The sequence below is a fragment of the Tyto alba genome, unplaced genomic scaffold (genome assembly GCF_018691265.1).
Source record: "Tyto alba isolate M040663 unplaced genomic scaffold, T.alba_DEE_v4.0 Super-Scaffold_30, whole genome shotgun sequence".
NCBI classification, from domain to species: Eukaryota; Metazoa; Chordata; class Aves; order Strigiformes; family Tytonidae; genus Tyto; species Tyto alba.
Window position 1 is genome coordinate 1454042 of NW_024881305.1, and position 18708 is coordinate 1472749.

General features: G+C 57.4%; 2 protein-coding genes across 10 annotated transcripts; one reads left to right on the forward strand and one right to left on the reverse strand.

Moving 5' to 3' along the window:
- The first annotated feature begins 393 nt into the window (after positions 1–393).
- Positions 394–7612, forward strand: TMEM9 (transmembrane protein 9). 2 transcript variants are annotated; one of them, XM_033001994.2, is made up of 6 exons: positions 394–459; positions 2806–2907; positions 3330–3421; positions 3862–3970; positions 4477–4608; positions 6340–7612. In XM_033001994.2, the coding sequence occupies exons 2-6, from the start codon at positions 2812–2814 to the stop codon at positions 6487–6489; spliced, it is 579 nt and encodes a 192-aa protein (XP_032857885.1). In that variant the 5' UTR covers positions 394–459; positions 2806–2811; the 3' UTR covers positions 6490–7612. The 2 variants fall into 2 exon arrangements, with proteins under 2 accessions (XP_032857885.1, XP_009974036.2); XM_009975734.3 differs by lacking the exon at positions 394–459 and having other exon boundaries at positions 2593–2907.
- Positions 7613–8671: 1059 nt separating this feature from the next.
- LOC104368412 (alpha-1,6-mannosyl-glycoprotein 4-beta-N-acetylglucosaminyltransferase-like) lies at positions 8672–17717 on the reverse strand. Of its 8 annotated transcripts, none has more exons than XM_042800262.1 (6): positions 17610–17704; positions 15706–15816; positions 12249–12326; positions 11529–11666; positions 11126–11273; positions 8672–10128 (listed from the first exon to the last, which is right to left on the reverse strand). In XM_042800262.1, exons 4-6 carry the CDS (start codon positions 11640–11642, stop codon positions 8984–8986), a joined length of 1407 nt encoding a protein of 468 aa, XP_042656196.1. In that variant the 5' UTR covers positions 11643–11666; positions 12249–12326; positions 15706–15816; positions 17610–17704; the 3' UTR covers positions 8672–8983. The 8 variants fall into 8 exon arrangements, with proteins under 8 accessions (XP_042656196.1, XP_042656197.1, XP_032857798.1 ...); XM_042800263.1 differs by lacking the exon at positions 17610–17704 and adding an exon at positions 17215–17270; XM_033001907.2 differs by lacking the exon at positions 12249–12326 and having other exon boundaries at positions 17610–17717.
- Between the last annotated feature and the right edge of the window lie 991 nt (positions 17718–18708).

An 18708-nucleotide genomic window follows, 5' to 3' on the forward strand; every position in this document is an offset into this window, starting at 1 on the left:
GCTCAAAAACATAACCGAGGGCACCACTGTGGCCCGAGATTTCCCCTTTGATGCACACAGCAACACGTCTGGTGGCCTCGCACGGCAGCTGAGAAGCGAGCCGGTGCCCTGAGGGGTACCGGGGCTCCCCCGTGGCTCAGACCCGGCGCCAGGTCCACCTAACACGGCCCTGCCATGGCGATGCCGCCCAGACACTCCCGGGTCCTTGGCCCCCTCACCGCCGGTAGCCCCCCAGCCGCCCGCCCGCCCGCCCCCTCAGCTCTGTGGGGCGGCCGGGGGGGTGCGGACCAGCTCCTCAGGACCCGGCCGGGCGGCCCGCCTTCCGACTGGCCACGGGTACTGCCTGTCATTGGACGTCACCCGTCGCAGCCAATGAGCGAGCAGAAACGGGGGGAGAGGGCGGGGCTTTCCGCGCTGGGGCCGGGGGTGGTGAGCGGCCGCGCTGGTGCCCAGGGGCAGGTAGGGCTGGGCGGGGGTCGCGCTCGGGGCGGCCTGAGGGGAGGCCGGGCCGGTTCCGTTCCGTTCCGTTCCGTACCCTTCCTTGCTCCGCTTCCCGCCCGCCGGGGCCCGGTGCCTCGCTGTGGGGGCAGCCCGGGGGGTCGTTGCTCGGTGGGCGGGGGCGCTCTGGCAGCGACGGCCCGGATTCCCGGGGCCGTCCCGAGGGGCTGGGCCGCGGGAGCGGGGCGCAGAGGGGGTGCGGGAGCCCCTGAGGGGCCGAGCATCCGCGGCCCTTCGGCAGGAATTGAGGGGTCGGCGCCGGGGGATAAGCCCCCTCCCGGCGTGGGACCGGGGAGCCCCGAGTGGGTCGGTTGGTTGTCGGCGGAGGGTAGAGCGCAGGTCCCGGCGTGGGGCGGTGCTGGGCAACGTGTCGGAACCATCGCGATTTAATCTTAAAAGGGCTCCAGGTGATGGAGAAGGAGAAGGGGCCCGGGGTGGGTGCGTGCCGTGGTGCTCTGGGTCTCCTTTTGAGGGGGCTCCTGCCTGGGAGCCGCCCCACTCCTCAGTCACTGAGACCTTCACCACGCGAGTCCCTCTCCTCCCGTGTCATTCAGAGCGCTGCTGGCTTGTGGGCCAGATACAGATGCTTTTAGACAGACTCTCTGGAGGGCAGGAGCTCTAAGGCATGCGTGCAAATGCCCCTTCGAACATACGCTGTCAAACTTGGAAAGAGCTGCGTGGAAACGGCCCTTTGTGTGGCCGCTGGTGTCTTACAGGCCATGATGAGTGGACTCTGTCTAGGTATCATTGCAAGTTTTTATTTTGTTCCTGGTAAACATGGTATTTCCCTCTAATTTTATTAAATCGTGTTTCCCCTGCTTTCATTAAAAATGACAGTTAAGAGTTGTTCACATGATCTGAGTTTAGTTGAGCAGGCTAAACCTAAATTCCAGGTATGCACTGCATCATTGAGTTAAAAATTCAAACAAGCAGTGGTCCAAAACCACTTACAATGGGGAATGTGCATTGTACAGCTCAGATCAGTCCCACCTTAACCAGCATTTCAGGTGAAGTGCTAAAACCCTGGTGTGCAAGGGTGTCTCCAAAGAAAGAACCATTGTTTCAGGAATTTCTGCTAACTAGTGCAAAGGGTTAAGAAATCCTGCGATAAGAGGATAAGACTGGAATGCATTTTGATGTTTTTGGGAGGTCAGCTTGTTAGAAGTGGTGTTTTGTTTAGATAAAGAAGAGGGAAACTTGGTGTTTGTAATCCATAACATTAATTTTTAGAGTGTTGACATAAGATAAACGGTGATAGAATATTCCAGTGATGTAAATACTAATGGAATTGTGTTAGGTAATAGAGTATAAGCTCCTGGAGTCAGCTGTGGGATTAGTTGTGCCGTATGGAGCTGATTAATGAAGGTGTAAATTACCTTCCCCGAAGGAAGCTGCGCTGCGGTGGCTTTTCAGAGCTCTCCCCAAGGTAGCACCAGGCCTGCTGTGCCTTTGGTCTCCAAGCCTGATGCTGTTGCCAACCTTGCTAAGACTAGCTTTGCTTTTTATGGCAAAGAAAACAAACTCCTATTCTTTTGGTTTTGTGCAAACACACATCTCTAGAACAACTTTATGCATATGTAGCAAAAGGCATATAATGAATTCACCAAGCTAGCAACTTGAAATAATTTTTAAAAATTAGGATTTTACTCAACAGGTATCTTGAGGTAAAGGAGGTTTAGGAGTTGGTAAATATTACACCCGCTTGCCATAGTTCATGGCTTACAAGAGAGGAAAATATGCTGACCCATATGCTGACTCAAAGCAAAACTGAGTATCAGAAGATGAATGATTTAACATTTATTATACAGTACAGCAATGAGGCCCCAGTGTACTTCTTTAGGTCATTCTTGGTCCATGTTTTTTCTGGTTCTGTTATTATTCTGTATTCAGAATTCTATTATTATTATTCTATTATTATTATTCTGTATTCAGTTTTGTCTACTGGACAAAACTGTCAGCAGCGAAATACCTGTTGCAGATGTCCACAACAGTAAGAGAGTAACAGGAGGTTATGTGGAGTTGCAGAGGCCAAATTGTAAGGAAGTCAGCAATATTTTTTTGCAGGACTGGGATAGTTTGGATATGTGGCTCTAGATGGTGGAAGTCTTTCTGATAGGAGTGTTTCCTGGGATCTGTGTAAAGTGTTTCCAGGAGTTTCTCACTGGCATCGGCCTTGATTCAGGGATAAATTTCTACTTGCTGAGTAAAATAGAGGCAAGTAGGCCAAAAAAGAAAGCTCAGACTTTCTCATTCTGGCTGCGTTCAGCTGAGATCCCCTACCCTGGATGTGAATTTCTGTTTCCTCAGGCTTCCATGATGTTTGCCCAGTGCTCTCGGAAGTGTGCGAGCTCCGTGCTGCTGATCGTGCTGCTGTGCTGCATCCTTTCTCATCCAGCACAAGCCAGCAAGGTGAGTGAACAGTTTCAGGCGCAAGCCCTGAACCGCGTGTATAGTACAACAGAAACAAAAATGTCAGAGAAGCAACTGTTTTTCTGTGGAAGCGTGCAAAGGTAAGGAGTGCTATAGCAGTTGTGTATTTATCATATGTAGAGTTGTGAATATACATGACAGTGCCTCTGCCCTGCCTTCTGCTGTGTTTGGGTATTTTAATTTTACAATTTATTTGAACACTACCTATTGTCTGGAGCAGAGGTGCTCAAGACATCATAAAACTGGGAAGTTATTGGTGTGAAGGAAGCAGCGCAGGAAGAGACATGGTGTGAAGCCCTCTCTCTGAGTGTTTTGCCTTTTCCCCCACCCCTGGGTGGTGAGGGCAGCAGAACTGCACGCCGGTGTTCACTCACTGATGTCGTCTCCTCTTGCTTCTGCAGAGCTCAGAGGACATCCGCTGCAAGTGCATCTGTCCCCCGTACCGGAACATCAGTGGGCACATTTACAACAAGAATGTGTCGCAGAAGGACTGGTGAGTTGTGGGTTGAAGCCTGAGGGGTCAGTCCCTGAAAGTCAATGCTCTGGAGTTTCCAGCTGGTGCTAAGGGAGTTAATTCTCTGCCTGTACATTTGCAGAGGAAGCTGTTTTGGTAGGTGGTATTCAACCCAGGCGAGGGGCATTTTTTTGAACAGAGATTGAGGAATCTGGGAGACATCATTTCTTAAGGCAAGGCTCTCAGCAGATGGAGGGTGTAACCTCCAGTCCTTTTCACCTGGACCAGATCCCTGCAGAAGGCACTTGGACAGTCTATCCCAGGAGTTTTGGGCTACCTGAGCTGTGAGGGGAACTCTTAAAACCACATCAGCATTATCACCCTGACAGGAAGGCTGGGACACAGAAAAAGTCACCCCAGCATCTTTCCACAGAGCATTGGTTTCACCTCATCCTGATTTTGGTTTCTTTGTGTTGCAGCAACTGCCTGCATGTTGTGGAGCCGATGCCGGTGCCAGGGAATGATGTGGAGGCCTACTGCCTGCTGTGTGAGTGCAAGTACGAGGAGCGCAGCACCACCACCATCAAGGTAACTGTGGGTCTGCTCCCTGTGGCTGACTCCTCCTTGCCATGCCACGCCATCCCAGGCACAGCTAGACTGATGGGTTCCTGGAGAAGAGCCCAGAAAGGGAAAATAAAACTACCACAGCTAGTACACAGAGGTAGTACCAGGGGCACCATGTCTGAGTCAGGAGGGCTCCTGGCAGTGAGGAGCAGGCTGCACGGGAGCCCAGTGGTCGTTGCTGAGGGTGTGTGACAGTTCCAAGCACCTCTGGCTGGGGAACCATCTTGTTGGTTTTCTTCCATAAGCAGCATGTGTCCTAAATTGGCACGGTGTGGAAGTCAGCGTGGTTTGTGCAGTGGTGGCACTTGCGTCTCATCACCCTTCCCGCAAGTGCAAGAGACTTTCTAGTGAGCAAAATTAGAAAGAGAGATCAAACATCGGAGGCAGCTGTGAAGGGAACTTCCTGGTCTCTGTGGTGCTTCTTACCTTACACCACTGATCCTTTTCCGCTGTGCTGCACTTAACTGCAGGTGATCATCATCATTTACTTGTCCGTGGTGGGGGCACTGCTGCTTTACATGGCTTTCCTTGTGCTGGTGGACCCTCTGATCCGGAAGCCAGATGCTTATACCCAGCCCCTGCACAACGAGGAGGAGAATGAGGTGAGGCTGCACGTGGGTGGCCGCGGGCATGGTGGAGGCAGGGTGGTAGGGTGACAAGAGAATGGCTGACAGGGAAACAGAGTGACCTCGGGCTTGTCCCTTCTGATGCAGTGTGGGACCAGTGCTGTTGCTTTTTGGGCGCTTAGCACAGGTGTGAACATTTAGACTCAAATCTGTGCAGATCATGCTGAAGCAGAAGGGAATATCTGAAGTACAAGTTCTGTATTAGGAGCACAAGATGAGGTTTGTCCTCTGGGGCAGGGGGTGGCTCTTTACCAAGTGATCTTAATTTGGTGTGTCCGTCTAGATGAAACCATAGGTCAAACGGTTCCTGTTTGTGCGGTGTCCTAGGTGTAGTTACTTGATGATGAGCTTCCAGGGAAGGATGGGTTTAATTATTTGCTGAAACATGGGGCTGGCCTCTCTTCTAGGTGCTCAAAAGAGCGGCCTCTGACGTGCTATTGTTTGACCCTGCTCTGGGGCTGGGCCCTGTTATATGCAGGCTCTTGTTCCTTGTGCTTCTCCCCAGAGCAGAATTTCACTCAGATCCCATCTTTTCTGGGGGTACGGTGATTAGCTCTCATGCTTGATTGCATCTGTGGCTCATGCTCTGTTTGCAGCATGTGAGGGCTGTCCAAGACTTGCTGCCTGTTAGTGTAGTGTGTGGCTCTGCCACGCAGCTTTCCCTGGGGCTTTCGCACATTCAGGCAGTTTGGTGGGGTCAGTGCTAGGCTGAGCTCTCCCGGAGCTGAGTTCCTTCTCTCAGTGAGCCCCAGGCTGCTGCTGCAGGGAGGAGGCTCATGAGGAGACCCTTCCCTAGGAGTCGGTGCCTCTGGATGCCAGTGATTAGCTCAGTTGTGCAACGTTTGAAGATGCTATCCTTTCCTAGTCTCAGAAAACCACTGGATCAGACTGTCCTGATTATACTTTGTTGTAGGTGTAAACTATTTGGCCCAATTCTTTCATATGCTGATGTAAGTGAGGAGTAGCTGCTCTGACATGAAGTCTACCCATTACCTCCCTCTGCTGAAAAAAGGAGGTCCTGCAGGAGGAGATTAATTTTATCCCAAAAGTGTATGCTTTTGCTCCACTGCTCCACAGCAATAATTCAGGTTTTGATCTAGGTGCACACTATAAATGCCTGATATCAGGTGAGGTTTATCTTATTCCAACGTGCTGGACTGTAAACTCTTTGGGATAGACCTTGTGACTGCCTTGGTCTTTGTGTGCCATGATGGATCCAAGGGGCCTTCTGACGTTACTGCAGCGGAAGTGTGGTTGTTTGGAGCAGTCTGAAGATGAGGGCTGGACAAAAGTCCTGCAGCACTGTCCACGAAACAGATGAGCAGCTACTGTGTAAGCTAGTGCGTGGAGGACAACGGAAATTGTTGGCCTGATTTCAGCAGGGTGATGCAGTTTGCTTTAGCAGCACTGCTCCTTGCAGACTCCTAGCAGAGGACTTCCAGCACAGGTTTAAAGTTAGTGCAGTTGCTCTCCTGGCAACTTTTTATTTGGGGCCTGTGACTTTACCACGGGTGGTCCCCAAGAGCAAGCTTTCCAGCTGCAGTTGCGGGGCTGGTGTTGAGGAGCTCTGAAAATGAGGGTCTTCATCAGGACGACCCAAGCCTTGACTTGCTCTTTCAGTTGAAATTTCTCCCAGAATCAAGCTGCCACGTTCTGTGTTTGCGCTGGGCATGCCTTGACCTCTTTCACCGTTCCTTTCCCTTGCAGGATGTGCGCTCCTTGGCTGCAGCCCCCACCCCGTCTGGCGCTAGAGCCAACACGGTGCTGGAGAGGGTGGAGGGGGCCCAGCAGCGCTGGAAGCGCCAGGTGCAAGAGCAGAGGAAGACAGTTTTCGACCGCCACAAGATGCTGAGCTAGATCTTCGAGCTACGCGGCACCACTTCCCGAGAGACAGGGTAGCTCCGCTGGTCGAGACGGACAGCTAGTCATCCTTCAGGCCATCCGTGGTATTTGACTGAAAGCTCTAACCCTCTCTGATTTACCGTCTCCGTAGAGAGAAGCAGACCAAAATGTTTGCCTCTGGTTTTGTCCCCTTGCCCTCTACCTCTCAGCCCAGAGGCTCCTTAACCCTTGCCCGGCTGAGACCTGCACTGATCGGTAGCCCCGTGGCTGCATGTAAATGGCCGTGTGCAGCGCCGCTGCCCCGGTCGGTCGCGGGCTGGCTCGAGGAGGGGCTGCAGCTCCAGCACGCGGTGCTGGGACTGAAGTCTCGGCCAGCCCACCCCCGCATCGGAGACAGGGCTCTCGGTACGGAGCGTTTGGAAGCTGGCTGAGTCTTCCTGGGATAAAAACAGCGGGATAATTCTTATGTGGAATAAATTATGTAGCGCTCCTCCAGGATGAAGAAGCCTCCTCCTTCTCCAGTTTGCACCAACGTTAACTGGGCTTCGTGGTGCTCAGACAAGTGCGTTGCACTGGCAGGAGCAGGAGGGGTCAGTGGTCAGCTGCTCCTTGCACTTACCCTGGTGTAAACAGAGTGGATTTCCACTCTTCCGTGGAATCTATCCAGATTTACACCAGCATAACTGAGATTGCAGTTTGTTTCTGTGTAAGTGAATATCACAAAACTGATTAGTACATTCAGAAGAGACCAACAGGTAAAAAAGGTTGATTTACAGTTACATCTTTTCCTGCTTTGGCAGTGCATAAAAACATACTGGGGTGAAAGCTTTCCATTTGTTACCCACATTGGTAACCCTTGATGCTTTCACAGTGTGGTCAGGAGCATTTGTGTCTGAGAACTGAGGCAAAGGCTCTACTGGGGCACTGTAAACACTTGTCTGAGTCTTGGGACCCTGGAAAGGGGACACTTGTGCTACTCAAAACACTCCAAGAGCTCTGACTGTACTTGGGCTCTGTGGAGGAACCTGAAGTGATTCTGCAAGGTGTATATTGATCCCACTGAGAACACTTATGATGTCAGGAAGGTGCTGGAGTTTATCATGTAGCATCTCTGTATTAAATGCAGATAAAGATCTATTACATGGCTGGCTTTTTCTTCAGGAAAAGGTCCCATCACGCCAGGCCTGGGGCTCCCAGCACTGAGCAGCTGCTTTCCAGGATGCTTTCAGGTGCCCAGCAGGCAAGTTGATGCAAGGCCTCAAGACCGAGCTGTGGTTCTGGCACTCGGGTGTTTCGGCACTGCGGGTGGGTCCCCCGGCACTGCCGGGCGCCTCTCTCTGCGCAGAGGGTGAGTGTTTTGCTCCAGGAGAGCCGGGCTTAAAACACCGGCAACCCAGAGCGCTCCTGCTTGGCACAAGCCGGTGACAAACTGCTCTGAGCTGTCTCGTGGGAGGGCCAAGCAGATCAGAATTCCTCGTTTGTTTAAAGCTGAGCAATTGTTGCTAAAAGCCCAGTTGGGAGAGGCGCCGGTCACCCACCGCCTCGTGTGCTTAGTGCCAACAGCTTTTGATCGAGCTGCCCAGCAGGATCCAGCCCTCCAAGCTGATCCTGCCAGACAAATCTCAACAGAAGCTTTTTAGGGCTCTGTGCCTGCAGCCTGCCTCTACCCCCCTTACCCTTCAGCACCTCGCTGGGCTAAAACATACCCACAGCTTCATATTACAGCGAGGTCACATTTTCCCTATTCTGTGGTGGTCAATCACTGGACCATTCTCCCCATTTTAGAAAGCCCATCTCCCCCCTTGGTGTGATTCCCTCATGGATGCAGGGTGCGGTCCTTGGGAACTGCAGCCCCTTGAGGCGGGGAAAATCTGTTTGAAGGGTCTGAACACCCGCAGGGGCTGGATGAGCTGGTGTGGTGGGTCCATCTGGTGGCCGGTGCCCCTCTGATCGGCACCGAGACATCAGGGACCACCAGTGCTAGAGTTCCTGCTCCCAGCAACTGGACCCCTGGGCCCCTTAGCCTGGAGGAGGAGGGGTTTGGTGAGCAGCACCCCCACACCTTCCCCCGACCCCTCCCAGGGACAGCTTGAAAAGGGGATAGGAGAGGAAAAAAAAAAAAAATGCAGGTTAGAAATCATGAGTTGTCAGGTTAGAAAACTCAGATGGTGTGGAGAGGTTGCAAAAAATACCACTGCCTGGTTAATGATTTGATTTATTAATTAGCCAATTAGCTTTGTCCTGTACACCATCCTCCCAAGGAGGAAATGTTTTCTACCGCCCAGCCTGAAACGCCCAAGCCTCTGCTGCCCCCCCGCACCCCTGCTCTGCTCGCTGGGCACTGCTCTCGGCCCCAGGCACGTCCCGCAGCAGCGCCGGCCATCCCTCGCGAGACGGGTGGCAGCGCCAGAGGGAGTCGATAATTTAATTCTTTCTCAAAAACGGGAGTGAAAGAACAAAGGCCCTCAGTGCAAAATCCAGGTGCTTCGGCACCCTGGCACCGCGGTGGTCAGGTGCCTCCCGTGGTCCAGATGTCGATGCTCTGGATGATGAGCCACTCGCTCTGGTCCCGGGTCACCCGGATCCTCACGCACTCCACGGGGCCGGGCGTGCCCCTCTCCAGCCCCCGCTGCTCAAACGTCCCTTTCTCAAAGGTGCCCACGGTGGTGTAGGCAGAGCAGTCCCGGCCGTCGGCCTGCCGCCGCCGGCCCAGCTCCAGCACCCCCGCGTGCAGGATGTCACCCCGGCGCTCGGCGGAGCCTGTGCGCACCCGCACACGGGTCACGCGGGCCGGCTGCTGGAAAACGACAGAGAAGACGCTGCCAGCTGCTGGGTCCTTACCCCAAAAATACCCCTCTGCCGTGCTGTAAGCCTTGAGGGGCTCGTAGTTCTCAAAGACGGACATGCTGGTGAACAAGGCCGCTGGTGGGTTGTCTGGAAGGTCCAAGGCATCGGCCTGGAACTCGTCGTCCTCCAGCCGGTTGACGGTGCCCTGGAAGGAGGAGTAGAGGCCCATGTGCTGGAAGAGGGAGGGCTTGAAGCGGATGACGTCCTTCTGGGTGAGCAGGAGGCGAAAGTGGACCAGCAGCCAGTCACAGGGCATCTCCTGGTAGAAGAGGAGGAGGAAGCGAGCCAGGCGAGGAAGGTCACTGGAGTGGTAGAGCTTACCAATGTAGCCCAGCTTGGAGAACTCAAGGGTGGCCCAGTTGGAGCCTTCCCGGGAAGCCAGTGCCTTGCGGATGGCTGTCAAGAAGGACTTGGCACACCACACATCGTCCTCAATCATCAAGTAGTAGGAGGAGAGGTTGGCGGCGAAGGCAAAGAGGAAGGCGTAGTCCACGTTCTGCTTGGACCTGAACCTCACCCGCTCCTCTGGGTCGTTGTAGTTTCTCTTGAGGCCCTCCAGGGTGGGGTAGAACTCGTGGGGAGCATGGATAAGCAGGAGCCGGCCCAGGAGGATGTGGTGAGCGAACTTGTGGGCGATGTTGGCGGCCACACGCGTGTTCCACCCGGGGTCCGCATCAGCCAGGTGCACCACCACCACCATCTCCTGCAGCTCCTCCTCCGTCGACTGCTTGAAGAGGGATTGGAGTGTGGCCGGGAGGTAGTGGCCGCGTGGCCGCTGCACTGATGCCAGTCCCACTGCCAAGAATTCTGCAAGGCAAAGGAAGGGCATTAGCAGGCTGAGGGTGACCTGGGATGCACCACGGTGAGGGTTTTCCCTGCAAGTCAAAGGAGGGAGCTCCAAAAAGCTCTCCACGTGTCCAACCTGAATGGTTAATGTTATTTATAGACCCATGTCCAAGGCCAGCAGGTCCTTTCTGAAGCTGAAGCCCCCAGCACCTCAGAAGGCACCCAAAATTGGCCCAAATAGTAGGGAGAGGACAGGATGAGAAGTCAGAGGCTCCTCTGAAGAAGAAATACTTGGGAAAAACACCTTTAAAAAAGCCAAACCTGGGGAAGGAATAGTGCAGAGACAGGCTGCGGGGCAGGGATGGCTTCGTGGCGTGGCTACGCATCCTGGAAGCAGGTCCCTACCCTGCTCAACCTCGCAGAGATGCAACCATGCTGGGGTGAGGCGTCCTTCGGCATTTGTTCAGCTTCCCTGCAGCTTCTGTTGCCGCTGCTCTGTGCGGCACCATGCTTGTACTGGACCTCTGGCATCAGCTCAGGCTCGTGTGGGGCTGCTCTAAGCTCCTTCCCCTGGTCTTTGTATGGGAATTGCTTTTTTCATGCATCTGTCCAAGAGCTTGACCCACCTCTCCCACACTATGTGGCTGTCCCAGTGCTCCAGCCCCACCATCTTCACCTTCCTGACTGGGAAGATGGGATCTCAGCTACCCTCCCCACAGAGATCTGGGGAAACCCGAGGTGTCTGTGGTCACCCCTGTCCCAAGGTGCAGAAGCATGGACGATGCTTGGAGCACACAGACCTTCCTCTGCCCCTCCACCTTCCCAGACGGGGCAGCGAAGGCCGGCTAGGGGGGAGGTCACCATGTATGAGCGGGTCCCCCATCCTAAAAAGATTGGGAGCAGCCCCTGCCCTGACAGCAGCAGTGATGGGGCAGGTCCAGGCCGGGATGTGCAACTGTGACAGGAGAGATGTGCAAACCCAGAGCCCTGCTCAGCCCAGGGTCCCGGGGCCACTCACTTTTGTGGGGTGACACGGAGCCAGCGAGGAGGTGGTAGGAGACATTGTGGAGTGCAGAGAGGTCATCCGTGGTCCTGAGGATGTGCTGGGCTCCTTCCGGCTGCAGCATCTGCAGGACCATGGCTGGGGCCAAGCCCCTAAGCTCCACCTGGATGGGAGCCACAGGCAGCCAGGTCAGACCCCAGAGCACCATGGACACGCGTGAGCAAGGGGGAATGACAACAAGGGGAACCCCCGTCCTGCACAGGGCAACCCCAGGGAGAGGAGAAGGCAGAGCTGCGGTTTGGGGGTGATACAGTGCAGGGAAGGGAGCAGAGCTGGGGTTGGGGTCCATGTGGGTCAGGCAGGGATGGAGGATGCTCCAGCGGCCCCTCCAGTGGGACAGCACTGGTGGGGGACTCACCTCCAGGGGATCCTGTTCCTGCTGGCTGCCCCCATGGAGGAAGAGGAGGAGGAGAAGGAAGAGGAAGGAGACTAGGAGCGCAGCAGTGAGGGAGCGCCTCGGGGAGCATCGCATAGCACCGGGCCGGCACGCTGAGGCCTGCAGGAGGAAGGGGTGCGTCAGGGCAGGGCACAGCCCCGGGAAAACCACCATCCCCTGGCCAGGATGGTGAGGTGGATGCACCCCTGGGGCTGTCCCCTCTGCCCAGAGCACCCAGAGCTGCGCACCCAGGGACAGCCCCGGGTTGTTGGGAAGCAGCCGTGCACCATCCCCTTAGGGCAGGCAGGGGCAGGACCCCACAATCCAACCAGGAAAAAAAAAACGATCCACCAGACCTGCCAACACCCCGCACAGCAGCCCCGGGGCTGGAGGCAGAAGAAACACAGGGGACATCCCTCGGGGAAGGCTTTCGGGTCAGGGTGGCACGCTGGGACAAGCCCTCTGGAGTTGGCACCAAGCCCTGGGAAATGCTCAGGTCTCCAAGGGGCCCGGGGCTGCTCTTCCAGCAGTGCAAGGGCGAAGCGGGTCCCCGGCTCCCGCCTGCCCTGCTCCCCGTCTGCCTCCAGCAGCCAAACTCACCCGCCCAACCCATGTCCCCTGCTCCCTACAGCCTGAAAGCCACCCTGGAGGGGGAAAGGCTGTGACCTTCAAGGAATTCATACCACCCTTGAGATATTTTACCTTGTAGGTGTGGCAGGAGGCTAAAAGGCTCCTGTGTTCACCTGGGGTTTTTCCATTATAAATATGACTGGGTCTGCCCTGGAACGGGAGAAATTGGAGACTGAGTGCCCAGCCTGGCGGGGCAGACACGGTCAGCCCCATCCAAACTGCTCACAGCACACCGGCTTGTTTTGGTCAAAGCATCTTTGATTGAAAATACGGAGGAAAAGCCATATAACAAAATGCCAGGAAAGCTGCCAGCCTTCCCAGACAAAGGCTTGGCTTTACTCAGGACTTCTCCTTAAATTCATTACTGCACCATCAACCACCACGGCGCAGCAGATGCTCCCAGCCCTCTCGTACTCAAACAGCAGAAGCTGGTGCAGCACCTCTGTTGGCACTGTCCTGGAGTGTGTGCTGAGTTTATTTTAAGCAGCAAACCCCCGTTTTCCTGCCCAAAAGTCCTTTGGGGGGGGGGGGGGGTGGGGTGGGGTGGTTAGCATCTCAACAGGCTGGTGCAGGGTAGATCCCCCTGTTGCAGCAGCCGGCGCTGTCCTTGCCACGCTGACCTCACCCAGGAACATTCCTCGATTCGCAGAGATAAGCAATTAAAACAGAGCGAGCTGCTCTCTCCTAGGGAGGGTTGGGCTGAGCTGTGGCATTAGCGAGACTCATCTCAGCCAAGGAGAGCAGAGGAGCCGCCTCCCCTGAACTTGAACCCAGCAGTAGCTGAGCTCTGGTTATTGCCGGTTCTTCAAAGCGCTCAGGGGGACAACAAGCTCCTGGGGGCTGCTTAAAATTCTCTGTCCAGGTCACAGCAGAGAGTGAGAAGTGGGGGTGCTCACTGCCATGGCCCTCCCCTTCCCCTGCAGCAGCAGGGGCAGAGGCAGCTGGTGGCTCAGGGACCCATCCTGGGCCAGGGGACATCGCGCCCCGAGGCCACCCTGGAGGTGGATTTCTGAGCCCAGACCTCCACGATCTGTGGTGCAGCCCCAAGGCCACGGGGCAAGCTGGGAACAGCGAGGCTTGGCAGCCGGCCACGCGCTGGGCTGGGCGTATTTATAATCTGGGTAGCCAACGGTTTCTCTGGCTGCTGGGAGGGCAGCTGGGTGCCAGGGGCCTGGCCTGGATGAAAAACAAGGTGCTGCTCAGCACCCCCCAGCTCCCACAGGCAGCGGTTTCATCCGTGGGGTGGGACCAGGAAGCCCCTGGGGAAAAGGGGGTGGCACGCACCTCGCCTCTCCAGCATCACAGGCTTAACAGAAGGTAACAAGCGTTGCCCCATAACTCACCCCCAAATTGGGCTTTTGATTTTTGCCCCCGTGGAGAAACGAAGCAGCCCAGCTAGATAGGCACAACCAGGGGCCACCTCACTGGGATGCAGCGCCCTCCCCGCTCCTCCTCTGGGTGCCTCCACAGAGCATCTCTCTCAGCTCAGCACCCCTCATATGCCCCCGGATATAGGGATATCCACAGAAGCCACCCCGCTGCGGGGACATTAGGCCAGTGGCCAGGAGCAGCTGGCTGCTGCGAGCCACTCGCCTAGAGCCAAACTCCTCCACTTCGGTAGGAGATTCCCGGCCAAACGGGCTACGTGACGCAGCAGCCATGACTCAGTCCAGCAGCGGAGGGGAAGGAGAGCGAGTAAATACACAGCGTCGGTCCCACGAGGCTGCGAGGAACGGCCGGACGCTCCCCGCACACAGGCGGCTCCAGCTGCTTCCTCCGGCACTGGGGAGAGCGGGGCTGCTTGCACAGGAGGAGGGGAACGACCAGGGCTCCCCCTCCCACTGCGAGAAGCCCCTTTCAACGCTGGGGGAAACTGAGGCACGGAAAAAAGGCTGCGCGTCACCCAGCACGGTAAGCGCCAGGTTTCCTGCACCATGGGTCAGTGCCCCTCACCACCTGCCTGCGGGGGTCCCCAGGACGGAGAGGGGCAGGGTGTAACCCAGCGCCAGAACTCACCCCCCACCCGAGCAAAGGACACGAGCAAAATTGTGGCAGCACAATGTCCCCAGTGGGTAAATCGCGGCTGTTCGGAGCTGCGTGGGACAGGATGGTCCTGGGCCCCCCGGGAGCCAGCACAGGGTCCAACCCCACGCTCTGGGAGGGGTCTCTTCTCCAGGACTCATCCCCCAGGAGCAGGGGAAAAACCGCATTTCAGTAGCACAAGACTCTGGGAGCCAAAGCTTTAGGTCAACCCAAGTCTCCTCCAGCCCCAGAGCACAGAGGGGTCCCCGCAGGCAGCGCGGTAAGGGGACACTCGGGTCCGATCTGGTCCCCACAGCACAGGGACCCCCAGGCCTGTCCTCACCCCCGCCAGGCCCCTGGGGCACCCCGTTCCCGTGCAGCTCCAGCCCATGACACCAGCGGGACGGCTCCTGCCCAGCACCGCTCCAGATGCTCCCACCGAGGCAGCAGAGACTTACGGAGTGCGCGGCCGCCCGGCGCGTGGGTGCACGGCGGAGCAGCCAGGCAGCCTCGCTGTCTCGCCGGGGTGCTCGGCCCTGGCAACTTCCCCAGGGCTGGCCGGACTCTGGTTTCTTGCTTGGCAAAGCCCCACCCCGAGTCCTCGCCTGCCTCCCGCAGAGGAGGAGCGTCCGCTGGCGTCCCCCCCACGCCAGTGAGCGCTCAGCGAACCAGTCACGCTGGTGGGGACCCTGGGTGGGATGGGGTGAAGGACCCCCAGCCCCAGTGGAGGAGGTAGGGCAGCCTCAGCCTCCCCCCCCCAGACTGGGCATCCCACGACAGCAGCGACGGTGTCCCACCCTCAGCTCCAGGCCCCCGGGCACTATCAGATCCCCCGAGGGCTCTTGCCAAGCCCCAGCACTCCAAACTCCCGTGTAAACCTGCTGCTTCAGCGGCACGGAGGTGAAAACACACGCTGCGCTGAGCAGGGAGCCTGGCGACACGGAGCTGTCGCGTCTTTCTGCCTCTGTTTATTTTCCAGCCCTTGTGCTGAGATGGGAGAAACCTCCAGGGCTGCTGAGCCAGAGCTGCAACCCCCAACGCCCCGGGGCCAGGGCAGAGCTGGCTGCCAGGATCCCACCCAAAATGTACCCCACGGGGGCACCACGGTTTCCCCTCACCCCCCAGCTCCTCGCTGGAGCTCTGGGCAGCGCAGCCCTGGCTGGGGACAAAGCCCCTTCCATCCTTGCGAGCCAACGTGCACCATGTGGGGCCCTTCCCCAGGGCCCAGTTTGGCCGCAGCTCCTCCACCCTCCAAGCCTCATTTCTCTCCCCCCACTCCCCTCCTCCAGACCCGCACGGGGAACACGGCCCCAGAGCACCCATGAGTCACCCAACAGCAGCACTTGCACCCAGCTCAGAGCCAGGCGCTGCCCATCGCTGACACAGCAACTCACCCGCAACACCCAGAGAGGAAGACCCTTCCCTTCCCCTCCACCTCCTCCTCCCCGTTTATCCACAGAAGCGCGGATCCCATTTCCCTCCTCTCCTCACTGGCCTGGACTTCTACCTTTGGAAAGGCCCAAACGTCTCTTCCCGGGCTCCAGCTTCTACAAATCCCCCACGCTGCTTTCCGGCCCTGGCTGCTCGGTTCAGACGGAACCGCTGGCCTCGAACACGTCTGCGAGGACAAAGGTAGGGCAGGAAGCTGGCGCTGCCACCAGGAAGGAGAAGAAGAGACGTCCGCAGGCTCCCAGATCCGCTCGCTTTTGCCTTTCCCACACTGATTTTTAAATCCTTCAATTCCTATGATGGGACGCCAATGGCTCTGTCCCCACGGGGCCTCGGGGAGGTCGGTGGGGACGCCCTGCCTGCCCTGGAGCCGGGGCAGTCTGGCATTCGCACCCGGGAAGGGGCTGGGAGACACCGGGAGGGGCCAAGGGAGCCAGGACGGTGCAACCCAGCAGAGCAAGGAAGGGACGTGGGGCTCAGTGCCTCACGTGGGCTGTCGAAACAACCAGCAGCAGCTGCAGGATGGGGATGGCTTTTCTCACTGCAGATGCCCCGTGGCCCCCAGCGCTGTGCAGGAAGGAACTCGGGCTCAGTCCTCCGTGCCCTCACAGGAAGGAAGGGGAGGGCGGGGGCCCAGGGTGGACCTGGGGTCCCCAATGCTCTGGGGTGCGGCGGGCAGCCCTGCCATGGAAACGTGGCTTTCAGGGACCACGCAGCACTGCTACGGGGTGCGGCAAGTCCACCAGAATCCCCCTTCAGTCCCCACATGCCATCTAGCAGAGCTAGGGCAGGATTTGACCCTCTCCAGGCACATCCATGAGCCTGCCCAGAGTGGGAGAGGAATCCACAGCCCAGGACACATCCCCTGGTGCCCACCACGACGTGGCCCTGGGTTCTTTTTCCCTCCAAAGCAAGCCCAGCCCGAGGCAGCCCATCCTGCCACCCCCTGGTGCTGCAGGGCAAATCCCAAATGTCGGTTGGGGTGCAGGGAAAGGGCCTTTCCCCTTGTCCCCCCTGGCGAGGGCCCCGGCCCAGCCTCAGCACTCAGGCACAACCAGAGCCGCTCGCAAACCTTCCTCTGGCCCAAAACCTGGTGCACACACTTCCTGCTCACTGAATAATAAATAGTAATTATTATTTTCCTGGGGAAGAGAGAGGTGACTTAAATGGGGCTAAAAGGCACAATTTTATTCCTTCTGACCAAAATATTCCATTATATTTTAGCTTGTCCTTAGAATAAACTGGAGAAGAGAGAGTAGCCCCAGGGTGCAAAGGCTGTTTTGAGATGGGCACCTGGCTGCGTGGGCACAGACCCAGCGTGGGGGTTCGGGCAGGACCAGTCCTCCCAGCTGGGGCTGGAGCCGAGCACGGGGGTGGGACAGACCCAAGGGGCCCCACCGCAGGTACTGCCCACCCTCCCTGCAGCACCCAGCCTCACCCTGCCCCGGCTCAGCTCCCGTCCGACACCTGATCCCCGGCAAGGAGAGGCGCAGAGCGACGCCAGGGCGGTGGCCAAACATCCGTGTTTCCCCTGGGGAAACCAGAGAGCAGGGCCGGATCCACTTACAGCCCTTCCATTATTCAGGAGCCCGAGCAGGACAAAGTGGAGGTGGAACAGGGCCCCACGCAACGGGGAGAGCATCGGGGCTCCGGCCACCACGCTGCCGATCTGGGGTTCTGTTTCCACACCACTGGGGACCCTTTAGAGTCACGGCCTATGGGAAAGAGCAATTATGTTACACCAAACCGGAGCCTCTCCGGCCCAGAGCCCTGGCAGGGACTGTGGAGACCAGTTGTATCACAGCCTCAGTGCATCCCACCCCCGGAGAACACAGAAAAGGATTTTTTTTTTTTTTTGGCAAGCAGCCTTCAAGAGAGGCTTGGGCTTGGAAGACAGCGAGTGGAAACCCCTGTGCTTGGGGCTGAGGTCTGGCCAGGAGTCACTCGCATCACTGCACAAACCTCGGCGTGGGGTTCCCGTGCTCCAGGTAAGGAAGAGGAGAACGTGGTTCCCACAGGTCTACACGCAGGCGAGCAGAGCCCAACCTCTGCAGCATCCCTGCCGCCTCACGAGCCTCCCCAGGCGGGGGGGCAACATGTCCCCCATCTCCGCTGATCAGCACGGCTCCACCACTGGAGTCAGCATAAGGCTTGCTATTTGCAGAGAAAAAGATTACAAATCGTAAATCTACATTTCATACGTTTCACCCTTGAAGAAGGCTGGCATGGGAGAGGCACCCCTTTAGGTTAGGGGCATCTGTCCATATTTAAATATCCTTATATAAAACCAACAAATCTGTTGGTAGCTGGAAACTGCCATTACAGCCCGCTCGGCCCGCACCGCTCGAGGCCGGGCTGCCCGCGGAGTTTTGGGCTGAAAGCCACTCGCTGCCTGGAGCGGGTGCGCTGGAATGCCTCTGCCCCCGAACATGCAGCACATCCTGGACGCGCCGTACACCCGATTAGAGCATATTCCCTCTCTCACAGAGGTCAAACACAGCCCTAAGATTTGTTCAGCATTTCTTCGCAGGAGCAAGAGCAAGGCTCAGGCTGCTGCTCCTGTCCCCACCCAGGCGAGGGCAGAGCTTTAGGCAGACCCCGGCCTGCTCTGCCCTCCCACCACCCAGCCCCCAGCCGGGAACCGGGCACGTCTGCCCCCCCCCAGCTCTATCTTGTGCACAGCAGCAGTCACCAGGCCCACATCACCGTGCAAAACAGAGCAGCCTTCAGCGTCCCCAGTGGAAAACGCCTTGAGGCACGTTCTTTAAAGCACCTCAGGTTTTGCAGAAAACAGACTCCGACTGCTAAGACACCTCCCCCGCCCAAGATGAGAGATAACCGCAGGAGCTGACCAGGTTCCACTCGCTGTGCAGAAGCCACCAGGCAGCCACTGAGCCCCGCAGGAACAGCTCGCTGCTCCCCCCGCACAGGCGCTGCCGCCTGTTGCACAACACAGCTGGGGCGCTGCACCCGCAGCCTTTACACCCAGCTCCAGCGCTGGCTTGCTGCCCCCTTCCTCTCCTGCACCACAACAGCAGCCCCAGCTCAGGCCAGGCCCCAC